Source organism: Macaca fascicularis, chromosome 5 (assembly GCF_037993035.2).
Source record: "Macaca fascicularis isolate 582-1 chromosome 5, T2T-MFA8v1.1".
Lineage (NCBI taxonomy): Eukaryota > Metazoa > Chordata > Mammalia > Primates > Cercopithecidae > Macaca > Macaca fascicularis.
Window position 1 is genome coordinate 115,144,639 of NC_088379.1, and position 21,705 is coordinate 115,166,343.

The 21,705-nt window shown below is 37.3% G+C and overlaps 1 protein-coding gene across 7 annotated transcripts in view; it reads left to right on the plus strand.

Annotated features, from left to right (window-relative positions):
- SEC24B (SEC24 homolog B, COPII coat complex component) overlaps window positions 1-21,705 on the plus strand; it is a 106,338-nt gene extending 84,633 nt beyond the window's left edge. For 4 of the 7 annotated variants that reach the window (XM_005555656.4, XM_015450751.3, XM_015450753.3 and 1 more), the window contains 13 exons: window positions 1,107-1,225; window positions 1,881-1,936; window positions 2,179-2,385; window positions 5,607-5,730; window positions 6,131-6,289; window positions 7,066-7,239; window positions 8,133-8,243; window positions 11,485-11,660; window positions 12,573-12,710; window positions 13,828-13,932; window positions 14,778-14,870; window positions 19,691-19,794; window positions 20,813-21,705. In XM_005555656.4, the coding sequence (XP_005555713.2) occupies window positions 1,107-1,225; window positions 1,881-1,936; window positions 2,179-2,385; window positions 5,607-5,730; window positions 6,131-6,289; window positions 7,066-7,239; window positions 8,133-8,243; window positions 11,485-11,660; window positions 12,573-12,710; window positions 13,828-13,932; window positions 14,778-14,870; window positions 19,691-19,794; window positions 20,813-20,927 (1,681 nt within the window). In that variant the 3' untranslated portion in view covers window positions 20,928-21,705. Of the gene's footprint in view, window positions 1-1,106; window positions 1,226-1,880; window positions 1,937-2,178; window positions 2,386-5,606; window positions 5,731-6,130; window positions 6,290-7,065; window positions 8,070-8,132; window positions 8,244-11,484; window positions 11,661-12,572; window positions 12,711-13,827; window positions 13,933-14,777; window positions 14,871-19,690; window positions 19,795-20,812 lie in introns of those variants that run through there. The other 3 variants (XM_074040275.1, XM_074040276.1, XM_074040277.1) reach the window with 1 other exon arrangement.

Sequence of the window (21,705 nt, forward strand, 5' to 3'; positions counted from 1 at the left end):
AAGTATGAAATAGGAGCCACACTGAGAGAGATGATTGACAACTTGTAAATTAAATAGACTGCAAAACCAAAAGTGTAAAACTGGGAATGGAAAATGTTTTTAAAATGTTTCAATTTGATTACAGCAGGAAATAGAAGCATTGGGAAAGTAAAAGAAAAAGAAAGTGATAGAATAGCAACAAATGTATAATATGTTTTTGGAAAGGGCTCTGGAAGGAAACTTCTTTGAGAAAGAAGAGTTTGATGCTGGAGCAGTTTCAGCTCAACTTCGTTTATTTTTAGCTTGGAGTAGGTCAGTAGTCTTCTCTAACCAGTAATAAATGACCCCACCCCTCAGTGATCTTAGAAGTCTCACAGGAGTGAAGATTAGTGTGTGGAAACATCATAAATATTGACCATATTGGTAAGCTGAACATCCATGTAACTTGTGGCATTCTGTGCTCTGAAATGCTCTTGACCCACCTTGCAGACTATATCTGAATACCCTGATTAGTCATCCATAGCAGTGATAATGCTTCCTGCTTTGATGCATATTCTATTTTGGCATCCTATAATATCCAAAGATATTTTAAAGGCATTGTTAAAACAATAAATTACATAACTCAAGTTAACATAGTTGGTAGAACTTAGTAATGTGCTTCTGTAAGATGAGACATCTATCTTATTAATAAAGCTTGACAGGCAGTGAAATGGTAATTCTTTTATACTGTGGCATCGACTTTTGAAAACAGCTCTAACAACATTTTAAAAGATTAATGATAGATAAAATGTTTCAGTGTTCATAAATGTGGTTTTTGTGTAAAATTTTACACATTAAAATCTGATTTGCAGTATATTCAGTCTTTTCTTGGAAAGTACTCATTTCTCATTCTGCCCTTAAAATGCTTAAGCAAGATATACTATTGTTCTAATATTGGAACTGGAAGTAAGTTGTCACCTTGGTCGTCTTCTCTGATATATATTTGTTTAGATAGGGATAATTTTTCTGTCCTCTGTAGAAAAGCATATGTGTAATTATCCTTGGACTTAAATTACTATTTCATTATTTTCTGAAATGAAATATGTTACTGAGCACTCTGAATTTAAAATTGTCATTTTTATCTTTAGGCTTCCTGGAGATTCACGAACAAGAATAGGATTCATGACCTTTGATAGCACTATTCATTTCTACAATTTACAAGAAGGATTATCACAGCCTCAAATGTTGATTGTGTCTGATATAGATGGTAAGCAGTCAGTAAAATAAAAACCTTTCTGACTATGGACTTTGAAATGGGGGCTACTTTATTTTAATATACATCTTGCTATATGCTGTGAGGATAATGTCATGCACTTTAGTATTTGTTCAAAATAATTGTTTTTCTGGAAATACTTGATTCTAAGTTATTTATGCCTGTGTATGTATTATACACATGTATGTATAATATATACAGAGTGTGTATATTTAATAAAGCAATATTATGTGGGTGCGCTGGCTCACGCCTGTAATCCCAGCACTTTGGGAGGCCGAGGTGGGCGGATCACCTGAGATCGGGAGTTCAAGACCAGCCTGACCAACATGGAGAAACCCTGTCTGTGCTAAAAATGCAAAATTAGCCAGGCATTGTGGCGCTTGCGCATAATCTCAGCTACTCAGGAGGCTGAGACAGGAGAATTGCTTGAACCGGGAGGTGGAGGTTGCAGTGAGCTGAGATCACACCATTGCACCATTGCACTCCAGCCTGGGCAACAAGAGCGAAACTCCATCTCAAAAAAATAAAATAAGTAAAATAAAGCAAAATTATAGTACACATTACATGTGTGACCTGATAAAAACTTTAGGATTTTCTAATGTATTCTTTTGATTCGATTTGTTGATTAAAATATATGTTTTCCCTATAGATGTTTTTCTACCTACACCGGATAGTTTACTTGTGAATCTATATGAAAGTAAAGAGGTAAGGTTGATTTATTTTCTTAAAGTATAAAAATATATTGTGACTGGTAACTAAAATGTTTAACATTTATTTACTTGATATATTAATATTACAAATAATAGACAATGTAAATGGCATATTTATTGACTTCTCAGTTCCAGTCCCCAGAAATACAGTGACGCATGATACACTATGGAATGTTTTAAAAGAAGATTATTCCTTTGCCTTCTCAGTAATTCAATTTTTGATCTTTGTTTTCTCAGCTTATAAAAGACTTACTGAATGCATTACCAAATATGTTCACCAATACAAGAGAAACACACAGTGCCCTTGGTCCTGCACTTCAGGCTGCCTTTAAATTAATGTCTCCAACAGGTGGCCGTGTGTCTGTATTTCAGACACAGTTACCTTCCTTGGGTGCAGGACTTCTGCAATCCAGAGAAGATCCTAATCAGAGATCAAGTACAAAGGTATTTTATATTTAGCTTTTTGTCATGTTCAAGATTGTGTAATTATTTGTTTATTCTACTTTTCTAATTCATTAATAATAAAAAACTGGCAAGAGAGTTGGGGTTTTTTGTTTGTTTTTTTGTTTTGTTGTTTGAAACGTGGTCTCACACTGTCGCCCAGGCTGGAGTGCAGTGGCACGATCTTGTCTCACTGCAACCTCTGCTTCCTGAGTTCAAGCGATTCTCCTGCGTCAGCCTCCTGAGTAGCTGGGATTACAGGTGTGCGCCACCATACCTGGCTAATTTTTGTATTTTTAGTAGAGACGGGGGTTTCACTGTGTTCGTCAGGCTGGTCTCGAACTCCTGACCTTGTGATCCGCCTGCCTCAACCTACCAAAGTGCTGGAATTACAGGCATGAGCCACTGCGCCTGGCCGCCAGAGAGTTTTTGTTTGTTTTTGTTTGTGTGTGTGTGTGTGTTTGTTTTTTGAAACAGAGTCTTGCTCTGTCGCCCATGCTGGAGTGCAGTGGCGCGATCTCGGCTCACTGCAAGCTCTGCCTCCCGGGTTCACGCCATTCTCCTGCCTCAGCCTCTGGAGTAGCTGGGACTACAGGTGCCTGCCACCACGACCCGCTAATTTTTTTGTATTTTTATTAGAGATGGGGTTTCACAGTGTTAGCCAGTATGGTCTCAATCTCTTGACCTCATGATCCACCCACCTCAGCCTTCCAAAGTGCTGGTATTACAGGCGTGAACCACCACGCCTGGCGAGAGTTTTTAAACTCAAATTATCTTTTTGGTTTTGTGTCACAGTATGTTCTTTTTATTACTTTGTAAGTCATAGAAATTTATAAATCATTTAGTATAACCCTTTCATTTTATAGATGAGGAAGTAGAGTATCTAGGTAAAGGTTAAATAACTATTTAATGGTAATGGTAGTGCGACTTGACTTTCTGACTCCAGTGTTATTTTCTATTACGTAAGTGGTAAAACTTACTAAATGTATCTATTGTAATTCAACATGCTCATACTAATAAATGTTTTAATTATAAAGATAACACAGATCATTGTATAACACTTGGAAAGTGGAGAAAAGCATAAATCACCAATAATCTAACGATACTAGCATTTAGTTATACAAACATACAAATGAGCATAATTGGGCATCACACGTGTGTGTGTATATATGTGTGTGTGTGTGTGTGTATGTTAACTGACCTTTTTCATTGGAGAATATATTGTGAGCATTCTGTGAAGTCAGAGAGAAAGTAAATGTGAAAATAACCAATTAATTGATTGCTTTTCAGCTATTAAATAGTTGTCTTCAGAATTTTTTTCTTTTGTTTTTTAAAAGTAGAGACAACATCTTGCTGTGTTGCCCAGGCTGGCCTCAAACTGCCGAGATCAAGCAATACCGCTGCCTCAGTCCCGCAAAGTGCTGGGATTGCAGATGTGAGCCAGAGCTGTATTTGCACTGTTTTTTTAAAAAAGGGCTAGGTGTGGTAGCACCTGCCTGTAACCTTAGCTACTCAAGAGGCTGAGGCTAGCGGATCATTTGAGCTTAGGAGTTCTAAACCAGCTTGAACAATGTAACGAGACCCCATCTTAAATAACAATAATGGCCAGGTGCAGTGGCTCACACCTATAATCCCAGCACTTTGGGAGGCAAAGGAGGGTGGATCACTTGAGTCCAGGAGTTTGAGACCAGTCTGGTCAACATTGCAAAACCCCATCTCTCCAAAAAATACAAAAATTATCTGGGTGCAGTGGTGCATGCCTGTAATCCCAGCTGCTTGGGTGGCTGAGGCAGGAGAATCGCTTGAACCAGGGAGGCAGAGGTTGCAGTGAGCTGTGATCACTGCCACTGCACTCCAGCCTGGGCAACAGAGCGAGACCCTGTCTCAAAAAAAAATAATAATAATAATAATAATGAAAGGAATATATGAAGCTGGACATTACTTGAGTTTTATGTGAATATTTGGTCAGGGCATTTTTAAACCCTTATTTCAAATAATAAATGAACTACAGTAGTCATTTTTCTTTTGTGTAAGTTCTGTCTGGCCTCAACATATATTTGAGAACATGTCATGATAAGTAGTTATAAGTACGAATTAAACAGTTTTAATAGTGTCATAAATCTTTAGCCACATATCCAGTTTTGCCTTAGGATAAATTGTTAGAAGTGAAATTATTGGGTTAAAGGGCATAATCTTTAAGTTATTAAAGAATGTTTTGTTTTTCGGGTTTTTTAATCAACCTCTCTTCTTAAGGACTCTCATCCTGTAACCTCCATTAAGTAGTGTTGCTTTTTTAATTCTTCACCAATATGCTAGAGAAAAAAGGCAGCATATTTCACTTTTTATAGAAATTGTATTTTAAAATTGCATTTGAGAAGGAAGCTAATTTTAAAATAATTGTATATTTTAAACTCATTAACAAGTTTAGCTGGCATTTAGTTCGTTGACCCATTACAATCCGTTATAAATTACTGTGGTGTTTTGAACACAGGAAGCTGTTATATATTTACTGAATCCTTTGATAGAGTTTTGTTTTGTTTTCTCATTTAACTTTCAAAAATATTCTCTGCCTGCCTGCGTGGGACGCTAAAGTTTCAGTATCTGTTCTGGTTTACATATTCCTTCATATCCTTAATTCCTTATATTAGAGTAAGCTCTAATATAATCATCATGCAGTATAGTTAAGAGGATTGAAACATTTTGTTAGGAAATATTGCATGGTGATTAAGAACTTGGAGACTCTCTCTAGTGTCACCTTCTCAGCTCAAGTCTTCTTATACCAAAAAGAAACACCTTCCTTAATCTTTTACTCTTAAGTTATGTAACAATATTTAATAATGGTTAACAGCACTCATTCTGCAGCCAGATTTCTTGGGTTTATATTCCAATATCCACCCCTCTATATCTATATAATCTTGGTCAAGTTACTTAATTAGTTATCGCCTCAGTTTCTTCATCTGAAAATGTAGATAATAAAAACCATATGAGATGTGTTATGAAAATTATTTAATTTGTGTGAAACATCTTAGTGGTGGCACATAAGTGTTTTTTATAAAGATTATCTATCATTGTTATTATCATAGGAAATCTGCACCAAATGCCTAGACATTTAAAAAACTCCTTAGTTTGGTAGGGAGGCAGAGGACATCCTTTTTATTATAAAAGTGACATGAAAACATGAGCATAAAGATTTCTAGCTCTTACTTTATGATCTGTTGACTTAGGTGGTACAACATCTTGGCCCCGCAACTGATTTTTATAAGAAGCTTGCATTAGATTGCTCAGGACAGCAAACTGCAGTGGATTTGTTCCTTTTAAGTTCACAGTATTCTGATCTTGCTTCGCTAGGTAAGGAAAGTCATCATGTGTACATTTGTTTAAATAAACGTTTTTAATGCATACTTAAATCTAAACTCTTCAGTAAGCATTCTCAATATTTTAGGGAGAAAGACATGTGCATTAGATAGACAATATCTATGAAAACTACCAGTAAATTTTAAAGCACTATACAAATATAAAATGTCACTAGTATTTTGTTTATATAGCATGATTCCCTTACCATTCTGCTCAACAGTAAACTTTATCATATATTTTATAAATATTACTGTTTTCTCAGATTTGTATGTTCCTATTTTGATGTCTTAGGTTTTCTCGTGACTTAGATTTCTTCATAATGTGAATCTGTACTACTGTTGGACAAGTAGAATATTATTTCTGTGACTAATACTTCTTGTATTTCTCTCTAAAGCTTGCATGTCCAAGTATTCTGCAGGGTGCATCTATTATTATCCATCATTCCACTATACTCACAATCCTTCACAAGCAGAAAAGTTACAAAAAGACCTAAAACGGTATCTCACAAGAAAAATTGGGTTTGAAGCTGTTATGAGAATAAGGTGTACTAAAGGTATGAAGTTGTAAAACTTACACTTTATATTAAATACTTGTATCAAAGTCAGTGAACATTCCATGTATTGACTACCTCTGACTGTTCATTACGGAAGACTGTTTGATCTGGTTAGCCATACCATGTTTTAAATAGATAATAGTTATTGAATAATCCTTGCCCAATTTTTAAAAATAACTTGAATAAGTAGACAAAAGTAATGTTTGGTTTACTCAGAAGAACCTAAGGGAAAGCGTATATTAGAAATGATTTTAGAAGGAGAATTAGAGGAATAGGGAAGATCTTAAATAAGAATTGTCAAATGAAGGGTCTTTGCCTTCATAATCATTTAATGTACACTTCCTTGGTTTTATGTGAATATTTGTTTTAATCCTTTATTTTAAACCTAGGCTGAGTTATATAGTAACCCTCATTTGTTTAATTTACAAAATTTGTTTTGTAAAACCCTCATTTGTTTTACAAATTAAACCCTCATTTGTTTAATTTTGCAAATTAAACAATGTTTAGTCAGATTATGTCTGACTTCAAGTCACATGTGAGAAAATGTAAATAAGGTTAGGTGTCAATACAACTGAAATGTATAGTCTGCCTTTTATATAATGTCCACTGGTTTTTTTGAATTGATATTTTAGAAACTCTGTCTACACTTGAACCTTACTCCCCAGTTATCCTTTGATTCAAAATCATAAACATCTTTGACTTTAAAAAGTAACTTTAGGTTGAGGTGAAGATATTATTGTTAACTTCATTTTTTTGTATCATTTTCTCTTTTTTAGGTCTTTCAATGCACACTTTTCACGGTAACTTCTTTGTCCGTTCTACTGATTTGTTATCCCTTGCCAACATCAATCCTGATGCTGGATTTGCAGTGCAGTTGTCAATTGAAGAAAGTTTAACAGATACTTCCTTAGTATGTTTTCAAACAGCCCTATTATATACATCAAGCAAAGGTAATGTTAACAGAAATGAAATATAGTCTGCAGCAGTAATTCTCCCCTCCTTTCACATGGCCTTTGGTGGAGTGGGGAAAAAGAAAGAATACACAGTGGGAAGTAATGGAATTTGTATTAATCAAACATATGTTGTTATTTTCTTTCTTTTTTTACTCTCACTTTTGAGTCTTTAAATAGTACACTTTTTTAATTTATGGAAGACTTGTATTCCTAGAATCTTGTTTCAAAACAATTCATGTTAAATCCAGCTATGCCATTCTTTGTATTATTTCTTGCTCCATAAAGTAAAAAACTGTTTAGCAATTAAGGTCTTCATTTGTTACTTGACAGTTAAGTTTTCTGATATTTTACTCTGGGATATAATTTAGAATGAGTGATATAGCGTATGTTCATACTCTGCAGATTTGGAGGGTGTTTAATTTTCTTTTAAAAATGTTAATTGTAAAACTTTGTTTTTACATCTCAAAATCCTGTTGGTGACATAATCTAGCCAAAACAATAACTTGAATAAAAATTCGACTTGTGGCCGGGCATGGCTGTGGTTCACGCCTGTAATCCCAGAACTTTGGTAGGCCAAGGTGGGTGGATCACCTGAGGTCAGGAGTTCAAGTCCAACCCGGCCAACTGGTGAAACCCCGTCTCTACTAAAAATACAAAAATTAGCTGGGCATGGTGGCGGGCACCTGTAATCCCAGCTACTTGGGAGGCTGAGGCAGGAGAATCACTTGAACCCGGGAGACAGGTTGCAGTGAGCTGCGATCACAGCATTGCACTCCAGCCTAAGAGACAGAGCAAGACTCTGTCTCAAAAAAAAAAAAAAAAGAAAATATTCGACTTGTTTGCTTTATTTCCTTTTTGATCTAATGTATTTTCAATGACTTTTTTTTTAGGTGAGCGGAGAATTAGAGTACATACACTTTGTTTGCCAGTGGTAAGTTCACTAGCAGATGTATATGCGGGAGTGGATGTACAAGCTGCCATCTGCCTTCTGGCAAACATGGGTGAGTAAAAATTGAAGGAACAGGTGAAATGTATTTTTCTGTCTTGAAAACTGAAGCTTGGCTGGGGGCAGTGGCCTCACGCCTGTAATCCCAATATTTTGGGAGGCCGAGGCGGGCAGATCATGAGGTCAGGAGTTTGAGACCAGCCTGGCCAACATGGTGAAGCCCTGTCTCTATTAAAAATACGAAAAATTAGCCGGGCGTGGTGACAGGTGCCTGTAATCCCAACTTCTTAGGAGACTGAGACAGGAGAATTCGTTGAACCAGGGAGGCGGAAGTTGCAGTGAGCCAAGACCGCGTCACTCCACTCCAGCCTGGGCAACAGAGTGAGACTCTATCTCAAAAAAAAAAAAAGAAAGAAAGAAAGAAAGAAACTGAAGCTAGGGTTTTCTCTTACTTAAAAAGCATATGTTTTACATTTTTATTTACTGCAATGTGAATCGGACTGTCCTCACATTTCTTGCTTAATCTTACTTTCAGAATCTTTGAGAGAATTCATAATCTCTAAAAATGTGGTAAAAAACTGAAATGTCTTTCAAATAATGTATGCACAAACCACTGTACAATCATACAATCAAATATAATTCAGCAATAAAAAGGAATGAACTGTCAGTACTTAAACAAACATGGATGCATCTCAGAGACATTGTGCTGAATGAAAGAAGCTGGACTCAAAAAGCTGCATAGGCCGGGTGTGGTGGCTCACGCCTGTAATCCCAACACTTTGGGAAGCCGAGGTGGGCAGATCACTTGAGGTCAGGAGTTCAAGACCAGCCTGGCCAACATGGTGACACCCTGTCTCTACTAAAAATACAAGAAAAATATTAGCTGGGTGTGGTGCTGCACGCCTGTAATCCAGCTATGCTGGAGGAGGCGTGGCGACACCCTGTCTCTACTAAAAATACAAGAAAAAAAAATGGCCGGGCGCGGTGGCTCACGCCTGTAATCCCAGCACTTTGGGAGGCCGAGGCGGGCGGATCACAAGGTCAGGAGATCGAGACCACGGTGAAACCCCGTCTCTACTAAAAATACAAAAAATTAGCCGGGCGCGGTGGCGGGCGCCTGTAGTCCCAGCTACTCAGGAGGCTGAGGCAGGAGAATGGCGGGAACCCAGGAGGCGGAGCTTGCAGTGAGCCGAGATCGCGCCACTGCACTCCAGCCTGGGCGACAGAGCGAGACTCTGTCTCAAAAAAAAAAAAAAAAAAAAAAAATACAAGAAAAATATTAGCTGGGTGTGGTGCTGCACGCCTGTAATCCAGCTATGCTGGAGGAGGCTGAGGCAGGAAAATCCCTTGAACCCAGGAGGTGGAGGTTGCAGTGAGCCGAGGTCGCGCCACCGTACTCCTGCCTCAGTGACAGAGTGAGACTCCATCTAAAAAAAAAAAAAAAAAAAAAAGCTGCATACAAATGATTCCATATATATGACATTCAAGAAAAGGGAAAATTAGCAAATGGTGAATAATCGGGGTTGAGGCCGAGGGAGGGTTTTACTACAAAGGGGCAAGTGTAAGGGGATAATTTTGGAGTGATGGAACTATTGTGTATCCTGATTGTGGCAGAGATTACATGGCTACGCATTTGACACATAACCACTACAGAACGGTACTTAATTATATGTAAGTCTAAAAAAATCCTTTTGAGAATTAACATAGCACTTAAATGTTTTCAATGAATTTGCTTTGTAGATGAACTCAGACATGAAACAAGCCTTGCTATTTCCCATGCAGTCCTAGGGAAAGAGAGTCATTAATACTAATTTGGGAAAAATTATAGCATTTACTAAAGGATCCAAATTTTTTTAAATAACAGAAGCATTTAATCAGTCCGGGCGTAGTGGCTCATGCCTGTAATCCCAGCACTTTGGGAGGCTGAAGCAGTAGGATCACTTGACTTCAGGAGTTCAAGACCAGACTGGTCAATGGGGTGAGACCCTGTCTGTATTAAAAATACAAAAATTAGCTGGGTATGGTGGTGCACACATGTGGTCCTAGCTACTCAGGAGGCTGAGGCAGGAGAATCTGTTGAACCCAGGAGGCAGAGGTTGCAATGAGCCAAGATCGCACCACTGCACTCCAGCCTGGGAAACAAAGGGAGACTCTGTCTTGGTGGCTGGGGGGGAAGAAGGATTTAATCAGATTCTCTTAAATATTTAACTAAAATCAAAAGCTTGTATATCAGATTTCTTTCTTAATTTTAACTTTTGTTTTTGATTCAGGGATATGCAGGTTTGTTACGATGGGATAATTTGTACCCCAAACCTCAGGATTCATATTTTTAAAGTATAATTTTATATATGGATTTTGAATTAATTATGCCATAACCAATTGTTTTTTAATATAATTTTAATTTTAGTGGTTGGGCATATATTTTATAGGTTATCCCTATTTTAATAGAATATATTATTGTAGAAAAATAAGTTTCACATTATCTGTCTCTTCAGTGGCTGCATGAAAACTTGTGTTTATTTTTCCCTTTCACAAAATTCGTTGGCTTGGAATGCTTTACAAAAATTGTAGAGGATCACAAGGTATAATTCAGATTGCAGAAATTACATTGGTTGAGCAGAAAAAAATGATACATGTGACTTGGCATTTGAGTAATGGAAACCTTTCCAAGACTTTTTCATAAGTAAATGGTAAATATATATTTCATTAATGTCAACAGGGGCTACATGTTTTGGGGTTTTTTTGTTTTGTTTTGTTTTTAGACAGGGCCTTGCTCTGTTGCCCATGCTGGAGTGCAATGCCACAATCACAGGTTACTGCAGCTTTGACCTCCCAGGCTCAAGCAATCCTCCTACTTCAGCCTCCCAAATAGCTGGGACTGCAGGCACATGCCACTGTGCCCAGCTAATTTTTTTATTTTTTGTAGAGACAAGGTCTCACTATGTTGCCTAATCTGGTCTTGAACTCCTGGTCTCAAGTGATCCTCCCACCTTGGCCTCCCAAAGTGCTTGGATTATAGGCATGAGCCACCATGCCCAGGCTGGCTAAATGTTTTTAGACTTAAGAGATTAAAACAAAAATGTCCAAAAGAATCTAGACTTGTTCTGATTGTCACATTTATTTCAGAAAAAGATGTATAAGAAAACACTTGAAATGAGGGAGCAGATGAAATACATTTTTCTATCCTAAAAACTTAGCTGAATTTTGTTTCTTAAATAATGCATATCAGTTTTCTCTCTTATAGTGCCCATTGGAGTCTAATGGTTAAAATACCTTTCACTTTGGTTGCTTTATAGCTGTGGATCGGTCCATTTCATCAAGTCTATCAGATGCAAGAGATGCCTTAGTGAATGCTGTAGTGGACTCATTGTCTGCATATGGCTCAACTGTCTCAAATTTACAGCACTCTGCATTGATGGCGCCCAGCTCCCTCAAGTTGTTTCCTCTCTATGTTTTGGCCCTTCTCAAACAGGTAGCTTTTTTATACATTGGTATATTTAATATTGTTTTTTAAAATTCTCAGATATTTATATGAAGAAAGGAAATCTAGGTTGTCGTTTTCTAATAAACTAGAGGATTATTCACTTTGGCATTGAAAGGGTTTTGAAGAATAGAAAAAGATCAATGGGGCCATGCATAGTGGCTCACGCCTCTAATCCCAGCACTTTGGGAGGCCAAGGTGTGCGGATCAGCTGATGTCAGGAGTTTGCAACCAGCCTGGCCAACATAGTCAAACCCCTTCTCTACCCAAAATACAAAAATTAGCTGGGCGTGGTGGCACGTGCCTGTAATCCCAGCTACTCTGGAGGCTGAGGCAGGAGAATTGCTCGAACCTAGGAGGCAGAGGTTGCAGTGAGCCAAGATCACGCCACTGCACTCTAGCCTGGGCGACTGAAAAAAAAAAAAAAGAAAAAGAAAAAGATCAGTGGAAAATGAAGATATACAAATACATGATGACTTTAGTGAAACCATATTTTCTCTTCTTTAATGTGTGTGAGCAGTTTGCATAACGGTGCAGTCATAGCTCACTCTTAATATGTCCTTCTGGAAAGAGACTCTTTAAGGACAGGAACTAATATTTATCAAGCATCTTTCCATGTCTCTGGCACCATAAAAGGTGTCAATGCATCATTTTATTTAATCCTTTCAACAACCTAAAGAGATATTATTTTCCCTGTTTTTCTCATGATGACAATATATCTCAAGGGAGCTAGGTAACTTGCTCCAGCATCACATACCTGTTAAATGTCAGAGCTGAGAATTGAATCCAGGTCTGTCTGATTTAAAGGTCATGCTTTTTCCATGATTGATAGTGTATATTTGTTTTTATATTTGTCTACCATATTTGTATTTTACTTGAAAACATTTATCTTTTTCCTTGTAGAAAGCATTTAGAACGGGTACAAGCACACGGCTGGATGATCGTGTATACGCCATGTGTCAGATAAAGTCTCAGCCACTTGTTCATCTAATGAGAATGATTCATCCCAACTTATACAGGATAGACAGATTGACAGATGAGGTATGCATTTTAGTGCATTTGAAATTTTTCAATTTGAATATATTTGAGTGTGTTGTTCTACAGCTAAGATGACAATATACTATCAACTGGTTTTTCTTTTTAACTCTTTTCCCCCTTCTAGTAATACATTAAAGAAGGACACTGGCTGTGGATCTGATTGGAAGGCAGGACTCTCAGATACCATCAGTGGTTAAGGAGTTTTAAAAAATAGTTTCACATTGGAAGTAATTTGTCTTGTAGGTTTGGTTATAATATGTATTACAAACCTAAGTTGTAGAGTGGACATTTCCATTTATATTTGGTAGATGTTGACCGCTTCTCTTTTTTTCCTTTTTTTTAAATTTTATTTTAAAGACAGAAACTTGCTCTGTTGCCCAGGCTGGAGTGCAGTGGTGCAATCTCGGCTCACTGCAGCTCCTGCCTTCCAGGTTCAAGCAGTTCTCCTGCTTCAGCCTCCTAAGTAGCTGGGATTACAGGCACATGCCACCACGCCTGGCTAATTTTTGTACATTTAGTAGAGTCAGGGTTTTACCATATTGGCCAGGGTGGTCTCAAACTCCTGACCTCAAGTGATCTGCCCGTCTCGGCCTCCCAAAGTGCTGGGTTTACAGGCATGAGCCACCGTGCCTGGCCAATACTGACTGCTTTTGATCAGATCATTTGCAATTGTGATTATATAGTAAACCAAATCTGGTATCCAATAATAATTTTAATGTGCAAATATGTAATGTCTTTTATCTTCCCCGTGTGAAAACTGTATTCTTTGGAATTAGTATTAATTCCAAACATAATGTTATGTTGCCAAAGAAATGTTAAAAAGTAGCTGGCTATGCATCAGAGCCAATAGTCATACTTGTAATATATTATGACCCCACCTTAAAAGGGAAGGGAATGTGACTGATCATTTTATGTATTCATGTTTTTACTTTTTAAATTTGAATACATTTGAGTGTGTTGATTCTACAGCCAAGGTGGTAGCATATAATCAGTATTTTTTATATCATGCAAACTCAGAAGTGTTATTTTCCAGTGCTTCATAAAGGGTTAGTGACCATTGGCCCCCAAACTGCGATGATAGTAATGTAATCTCATTCACATTCTGTCTTTTTCTTTTCAGGGTGCAATACATGTTAATGACAGGGTTGTACCACAGCCACCTCTTCAAAAATTGTCTGCAGAGAAGCTGACAAGAGAAGGTGCTTTCCTTATGGACTGTGGCTCTGTAAGCACCCTCTACTGGCAAAGCTTAACACTGTTTGAGCTGACCAAAAATAAAGAAACACTTCTAGGGTCCAGCTGTTATCACAGAGCAGGCAGTGAAAGGTGCATTAGGATTAGGAGCTGAAATTGGTAACTGGCACTAGAGGTCAATTTACTTTAAACTTTTCTATTTGGACTTCATTTTATACTGATGTTGATACTTGTATTAATAATACTGATAGAGTAATACATTTTAATATAATTTACCATCATGAATTATGTATACTTGATGAAGAGAACTAATCAGGTAAATTCCTATCTTCAGGAACTTTGCCGTCTAGAGTCTAGAATTTAAAAGTATTTCAAGAGTTTATCTAGTTCAACTTACATCCATTGTCAGAAACCTAATTAATGATTAGGAGTTCAAGAGAAATCACTGGGCAGGGGTAGTTGTTGAAGGTTGTCAGAATGGTTAAGATGGCTGCAAAATGATACCTTATGAGCAGAAGAAGGATTTGGATAGCCACAGAAGAGGGAGAAATGCATGAGTGAAAATACACAGACAGTAATGAAATAGTGGATGGGAAATACAGTGAGTCAGTTATACTGATTAAAGGATTATATTTCTATTGGGAAAATAACTGCAAAAGGTAAAATATATTTTATGGGAAGCCTTAACATTTAATCAAAGAAGATGTGAACCACTCTGGATTCTTACATACAGATGCACAATGTAACAGTTATAGATTTCCTTTTTACTCTTGTTTGTTCCTACCTTATTTGAGGTGATAGGTTTGAGAACATTAGCTAAAATGAATTCTCTTGACTATTAGGGAGTTTTAATATTTTGTTGCTTTTTGTTTTTAGGTTTTCTACATTTGGGTTGGGAAAGGCTGTGACAATAACTTCATAGAGGATGTGCTTGGATATCCTAATTTTGCATCAATACCACAGAAAATGGTCAGTAGATTTTATACACCTATAACTTTTTGTTTGCTCATTTTTTTTTTCATTGATGTAAAATTCATGTAATATTCACCATTTAAAAATGTACAGTTCAGTGGTTTTTGGTATTACACAGTGTTTTACAACCATTACCGTTATTTAATTTCAAAACATTTCTATCACCCTAAAAGAACCCCATATCTCCCAGTTCTTCCCTATCCTTGTCCCCAGGCAACTAGTAACCTACTTTCTATCTCTGGGTTTGCCTGTTCTGGATCTATTACATAAATGGTAATACGTGGCCTTTTGTATTTGACTTATTTCAGTTTCTGTAATGTTTTTAAGATTCATTCATGTTGTATCTTGTATTAGTAGTTTGTTTGTTTGTTTATTTATTTATTTTTCTAGACAGAGTCTTGCTTTGTCACCCAGATTGTAGTGCAGTGGCTCAATAATGGCTCACTACAGCCTCGACCTCCCAGACTTAAGTGGTCCTCCCACTTCAGCCTCCTGAGTAGGAATCAATAGTACTTATATCAAAATAACTTTCAGATGGATCAAACATTTAAACGTAAAAAAGGAAACCATGCAGATCACTAGGAGAAATATTTGTGAAAATTGTTTTTGATAGTATTAAAACAGGCCGGGCACGGTGGCTCATGCCTGTAATCCCAGCACTTTGGGAGGCTGAGGCTGGCAGATCACAAGGGCAGGAGATAGAGACCATCCTGGCTAACACGGTGAAACCCTGTCTCTACTAAAAATACAAAAAAATTAGCCGGGCATGGTGGCAGGCGCGTGTAGTCCCAGCTACTCGGGAGGCCGAGGCAGGAGAATGGCGTGAACTCGGGAGGCGGAGCTTGCAGTGAGCCAAGATCGCGCCACTGCAGTCCAGCCTGGGCGACAGAACAAGACTCCATCTGAAAAAAAAAAAAATTAAAATGGGTAAGGCCTTTATGTGTGAGTCAGTGATTCAAAAGATCAATAAATCTGAAAGCACAAATACAAAACATTTCTATTTGGTAAAAATAAATAAATAACGCCAAAATGCAAACAACAAAATCTTAAGATTATCTGTAACTCATAAGACTGAAAACGGGCTAACTTCTCTATAAAAAGTTCTCTTACCTCAGCCTCCTGAGTAGCCAGGACCACGGGAGTGTGCCACCACACTTGGCTAATTTTAAAACTTTTTTTTGTAGAGATGGGGTATCCCTGTGTTGCCCAGGCTGGTCTTGAACTCCTGGGCTCAAGCAGTCCTCCTGCCTTGGCTTCCCAGAGTGCTGGGATTACAGGTGTGAGCCACAGTGCTTGACCAGTGTGTTCTTTTTTATGGCTGAAAAATAGTCCATTGTATGGACATACCACATTTTGATCATCCACTCATCCATTGATGGATATTTCAGTTGTTTCTACTTTGGGGCTATTGTGAATAGGGCTACTATGAATGCTTGTGTACGAGTTTTTGTGTGAACATATGTTTTCAGTTCTCTTGGGCATATCCCTAGGATTAGAATTACTGGGTCACATGATAACTCTATGTTTAACTCTTTGAGGAACTGCCAAACTGTTTTCCAACAACTTTAACTTTGGATTTAAATTATTTTGCTGGGCCGGACACGGTGGCTCACACCTGTAATCCCAGCACTTTGGGAAGCCAAGGCGGGTGGATCACGAGGTCAAGAGATCGAGACCATCCTGGCCAACATGGTGAAACCCCTTTTCTATTAAAAAATACAAAAAAAATTAGCCGAGTGTGGTGGTGGGTGCCAGTAGTCCCAGCTACTTGGGAGGCTGAGGTAGGAGAACCACTTGAACCCGGGAGGCAGAGGTTGCAATGAGCCGAGATTGCACCACTGCACTCCAGCCTTAGCGACAGAGCAAGACTCCGTCTGGGAAAAAAAAAAAAAAGTGGTTGGGTGCGGTGGCTCATGTCTGTAATCCCAGCACTTTGGGAGGCTGAGGCAGGCAGATCACGAGGTCAGGAGATCGAGACCATCCTGGCTAACACAGTAAAACCCCATCTCTACTAAAAATACAAAAAAAAAAAAGCCGGGCGTGGTGGCAGGTGCCTGTAGTCCCAGCTCTTAGGGAAGCTGAGGCAGGAGAATGGCCTGAACACGGGAGGCGGAGCTTGCAGTAAGCCGAGATCGCACCACTGCACTCCAGCCTGGGCGACAGAGCGAGATTCTGTCTCAGAAAAAAAAAAAAAAAAAAAAAAGTTACTTTGCTTATACTAAACACAAATTTTTCAGTAGGATTTTACTGAATGTATGCTAACCAATACTAAGGAAATATGATTCTGAAAACAGATTTGTATAATTAATTAATTGAAAGGGAAAGCTGGCCTACCTTATTGTTAGATAATGTAAATATATCCTTTTTCCTGAAATTAATATAAATTCAGTGTAATCCTTATTACAGTCTGTCATTGTTTGATTTTTTTTTTAAATTGACAAATAATCCAAGAGTTCATTGTTGAAACTCAACAAACGAGGATAATAAGGAAACGAAAAGGGAGAATAATGTCAGCAAAGGGGGAAATATATGAAAAATAAATTCTAAGTAAAATAGTAAACCTTATTCTAAAGCTGTAGTTATTTAAGTACCATGATACTGGCACAGTAAACAGATCAGTGGAACAGAATAGAGTTCAGAAACAGGTCTAATTAATGAAAAATACAGTGTGGTAAAGATTGAATTTAAATTACTGTGGGGAAATGGAATATTAGAAAAATAATCTTGGGACCACTGATTAGTCATTAAGGAAAAAACAAGACGATATTTACTTTATTCCTTATATCAAAATGACTTTCAAATGGATGAAACATTTAAATGTAAAAAAGGAAACCATGCAGATCACTAGAAGAAATATTTGTGAATTTTTGTTTTGTTTTGTTTTGTTTTGGAGATGGAGTCTTGCTCTGTCGCTCAGGCTGTTGTGCAGTGGCGCAATCTCAGCTCACTGCAAGCTCCGCCTCTCGGGTTCACGCCATTCTCCTGCCTCAGCCTCCCCAGTAGCTGGGACTACAGGCGCCCGCCACCATGCCCGGCTGTTTTTATTTTTAGTAGAGTTGGGGTTTCACGGTATTAGCAAGGATGGTCTCAATCTCCTCACCTTGTGATCCCCCAGCCTTAGCCTCCCAAAGTGCTAGGATTACAGGCATGAGCCACTGCACCTGCCGAATTTTTTTTTTTTAATAATATTAAAATGGGCAAGGCCTTTGTAAGTCGGTGATTCAAAAGATAAATACATCTGAAAGCACAAATATAAAACATTTCTATTTGGTAACAATAAATAAATAAAGCCAAAATACAAACAACAAAATCTTAAGATTATCTGTAACTCATAAGACTGAAAAAGGGCTAACTTCTCTATGAAAAGTTCTCTTACAAATCTTTAAGAAGACCTACTTCCTTCCTTTCGACCTCCTCCAAAGAAAACTGGGTACAGGATTTTAACAGGAAATTCATAAAGGAAAAATAAAGTAGAGGTCATATGAAACAATAATCTCACTCATAATTAGGGAAAAAATAGTAATATAGCATTTCTTTCATTTACCAGATTGTCAGAAATTTTAAAATTTGATAATAGACAATCATGTAGACAGCACAGGGCAATGGACCCTGTTGAGCACTATTGACTGGAATATATAGTACTTATGTAACCTTTTTAGAGGGCAATTTGACAATGTCTGTTAAAATCATGTTCTTTATGACACAGTAAATTATTCTGCAAAGAATATATCCTGTAGATGTATTCATGGAAATAGGCATATATACACACATGCTGTAGTATTAAATAATAGCTGTGCATTTATTAAAAAGAATACAGTCTGGCGCACTGTGCCATGCACCTGTGGTCCCAGCTACTTGGGAGGCTAGGAGGCTGAGGCAGGAGGATTGCTTGAGCCCAGGAGTTCAAAGCTGTAGTGTACTATGACTGCACTTGTGTACAGCCATTGCACTCCAGTCTGGGTGACGTAGCAAGACCCCATCTCTTAAAAAGAAAAAGAAGAAGAAGGATACAGCCTGAAGTGAATAGTATTCATGATATGATCCCCATTTGTATTTTCAAAACTGTGTTTGTATACTTAGTAATAATTTAGAAAACAGCTGAAAAAATTCGCATCAAAATGGAAATGGTTTTTAAAATATTGACAGGAATTACAAACATAATTATTCCAAACTTGTCTATTTTAATTGTTATATACTACATTCTTGAATTATTTAATTTACTGTTAATTTACTATTTAATTTACAGTTGACTTTGAAAAAGAAAAGTAAATCTTACCTTCTTATGTATGTATGTGTATAAAAAAATAGACTTTTAGGTCCTTTTAAAATAGTCTTGCATATAGTTTTAAAATATATTTACATATCCACACTGTACTTTAAAATTCTTTGCCTTTAAATTAAAGGAAACGTGAAATTCTCCCAGAATGGCTAATTTTAGAATAGGATATAATATATAATTGCTAAGGGAATTTGGAATTTAATGGTATCCCCCTTCATTTGAACATGTCCTCTGGAAGAAGCATAAAGGCGCCACACAATACTGGTGACATGCGAATCATTTATGTTTTATTGACTTAGCAAGAAAATATAGTCAGTTAAAATGTCAGTGACGTATCATTGCACATATTTTATTGACTTATCCAGAAAAATATAAACAGATTTTTCAACAGTTTAAATAATTTGTGTAGTTGCTGCTGTTGAAGCCAAGAAATAGAGTGCTGGCAGTTGGGGGTGATAGTAGGAATCATGATTTTGTTCTAATACTGCTGAAGTCTATGAGAAAGGAAATAGTTTCCTAATTGTATTTCTTTTACCAGACACATCTTCCAGAGCTAGATACACTTTCATCGGAAAGAGCCAGATCCTTCATAACTTGGCTTAGAGACAGCAGACCATTAAGTCCAATCCTTCACATAGTAAAGTAAGTACTTCTGTAACTTAATTGTGAAGTTGTCTTTCCTATGTAGTCTGTGGAATTGCTTGTCTTCAAAACAAACTTTAAATAGTATCGAAATATATTCTGGTGGTAAAATGTTGTTACTTGATTTATATCCCCTGTATTCCATTTTCTGACATCTCCATATATTAGTAATTTTTAATTTTTATTTAATTTGAGATAGAGTCTCTGTCACTCAGGCTGGAGTGCAGGGCTGCTACCATCACGGTTCACTGCAGCCTGGACCTCCCATGCTCGAGTAATCCTCCCAACTCAGACTCCCAAGTAGCTGGGACTGCAGGCACTTCCCTCCACACCTGGCTAATTGTTCATTTTTCTTTTTTATTTTTTTGAGACGAAGTTTCACTCTTGTCATCCGGGCTGGAGTGCAATGGCGTGATCTCAGCCTACTGCAACCTCTGTGTCCTGTATTCAAGCGATTCTCCTGCCTCAACCTCCCAAGTAGCTGGGATTACAGGCAGCCACCACCACGCCCAGCTAATTTTTGTATTTTTAGTAGAGACAGGGTTTCACCATGTTGGTTAGTAGAGATAGGGTTTCACCATTGGTGAAACACCATGACCAGGGTTTCACCAGGCTGGTCTCGAACTCCTCACCTCAGGTCATCCACCCGCCTCAGCCTCTCAAAGTGCTGGGATTACAGGCGTGAGATACCACACCCAGCCAATTTTTAATTTTTTTTTTTTTTTTTTTTTTTTTTTAGTGGTGGGGCTCTTTCTATTTTGCCCAGTCTGGTCTTGAACTCCTAGGCTCAAGCAGTCCTCCCACCTTAGCCTCTTAAAGTGCTGCGATTATAGGTGTGAGCTACCATACCCAGCCCAGTAATTTTTAAAATATACAGTTACTCTTTTTAGAAATATGCACTTTTATTTTATTTGTATAAATATACAAGATACAAGTGTAATTTTATGAGATAGATTGCAAAGTGGTGAAATCAGGGCTTTTAAATAGGTTTAGACAAATGCCCTTTTCTTTCTTCCAGAGATGAGAGTCCTGCCAAAGCAGAATTTTTTCAGCATTTGATTGAAGACCGGACAGAAGCTGCATTTTCTTACTATGAATTTTTGCTTCATGTTCAACAGCAGATTTGTAAGTGAAGTAGAATAAAATTGAATAAGAAAAAGATCTATAACCTAGGTAAAGCATAATCTGTCAGAGAAGCACATGGGAAATTTGGAATGAAGGCATTTGTTAATACAAGATGCAACGCACAGCACTCTGTCTGAGGCTTTGGTAAAAAGTAAAGGGGAAGAAAGAACTTGACAGATCTTTTTCAACTCAAATTAATGGTAACGATGATGCTGTTTCACCAAGTATATTTTGAATTGGTTTCTACACATTTCCAGTAGTATGGCAGTACAGTGCTCTGTTCATTGCAAGCTGGCAAATTTATGTAGCTATGTGGAATGATATGTCATAATGTAAAATTAGATAAATTCTTTTTTCTTATAATTAATATAACATTTCTGGACTCGAACTCTGGCAAGAGATGCCAAAAGGCAGTGGTACCATGTTATTTGTTTATATGAATTACTTTTTAACAAGGAATGTTTCTTATTCATTAAATGAATTCAACATTTTCCCTGTAAAAACAATAGAGTTTCAGTACATGAACTATAGAAAAAATCTATATATAATGTACATAAATGTTACATTTGTAAAAAAAATGTAAAAATGTAACTATAGAATATGAATTGCTTAAACTGTGCTGCATTGTTGGATGACAACTCTTTTTGTCACAGTTAGAGAATGAGGTTGACTAATGCGTATTATGAATTGAGTCCACAAAGGAACACAAAACTATTTGTAATTCTGTTAAATCTTTTATGTGGATTTATTTATGATCAGCCTACTAATTAAAACTATTTCGCTTGA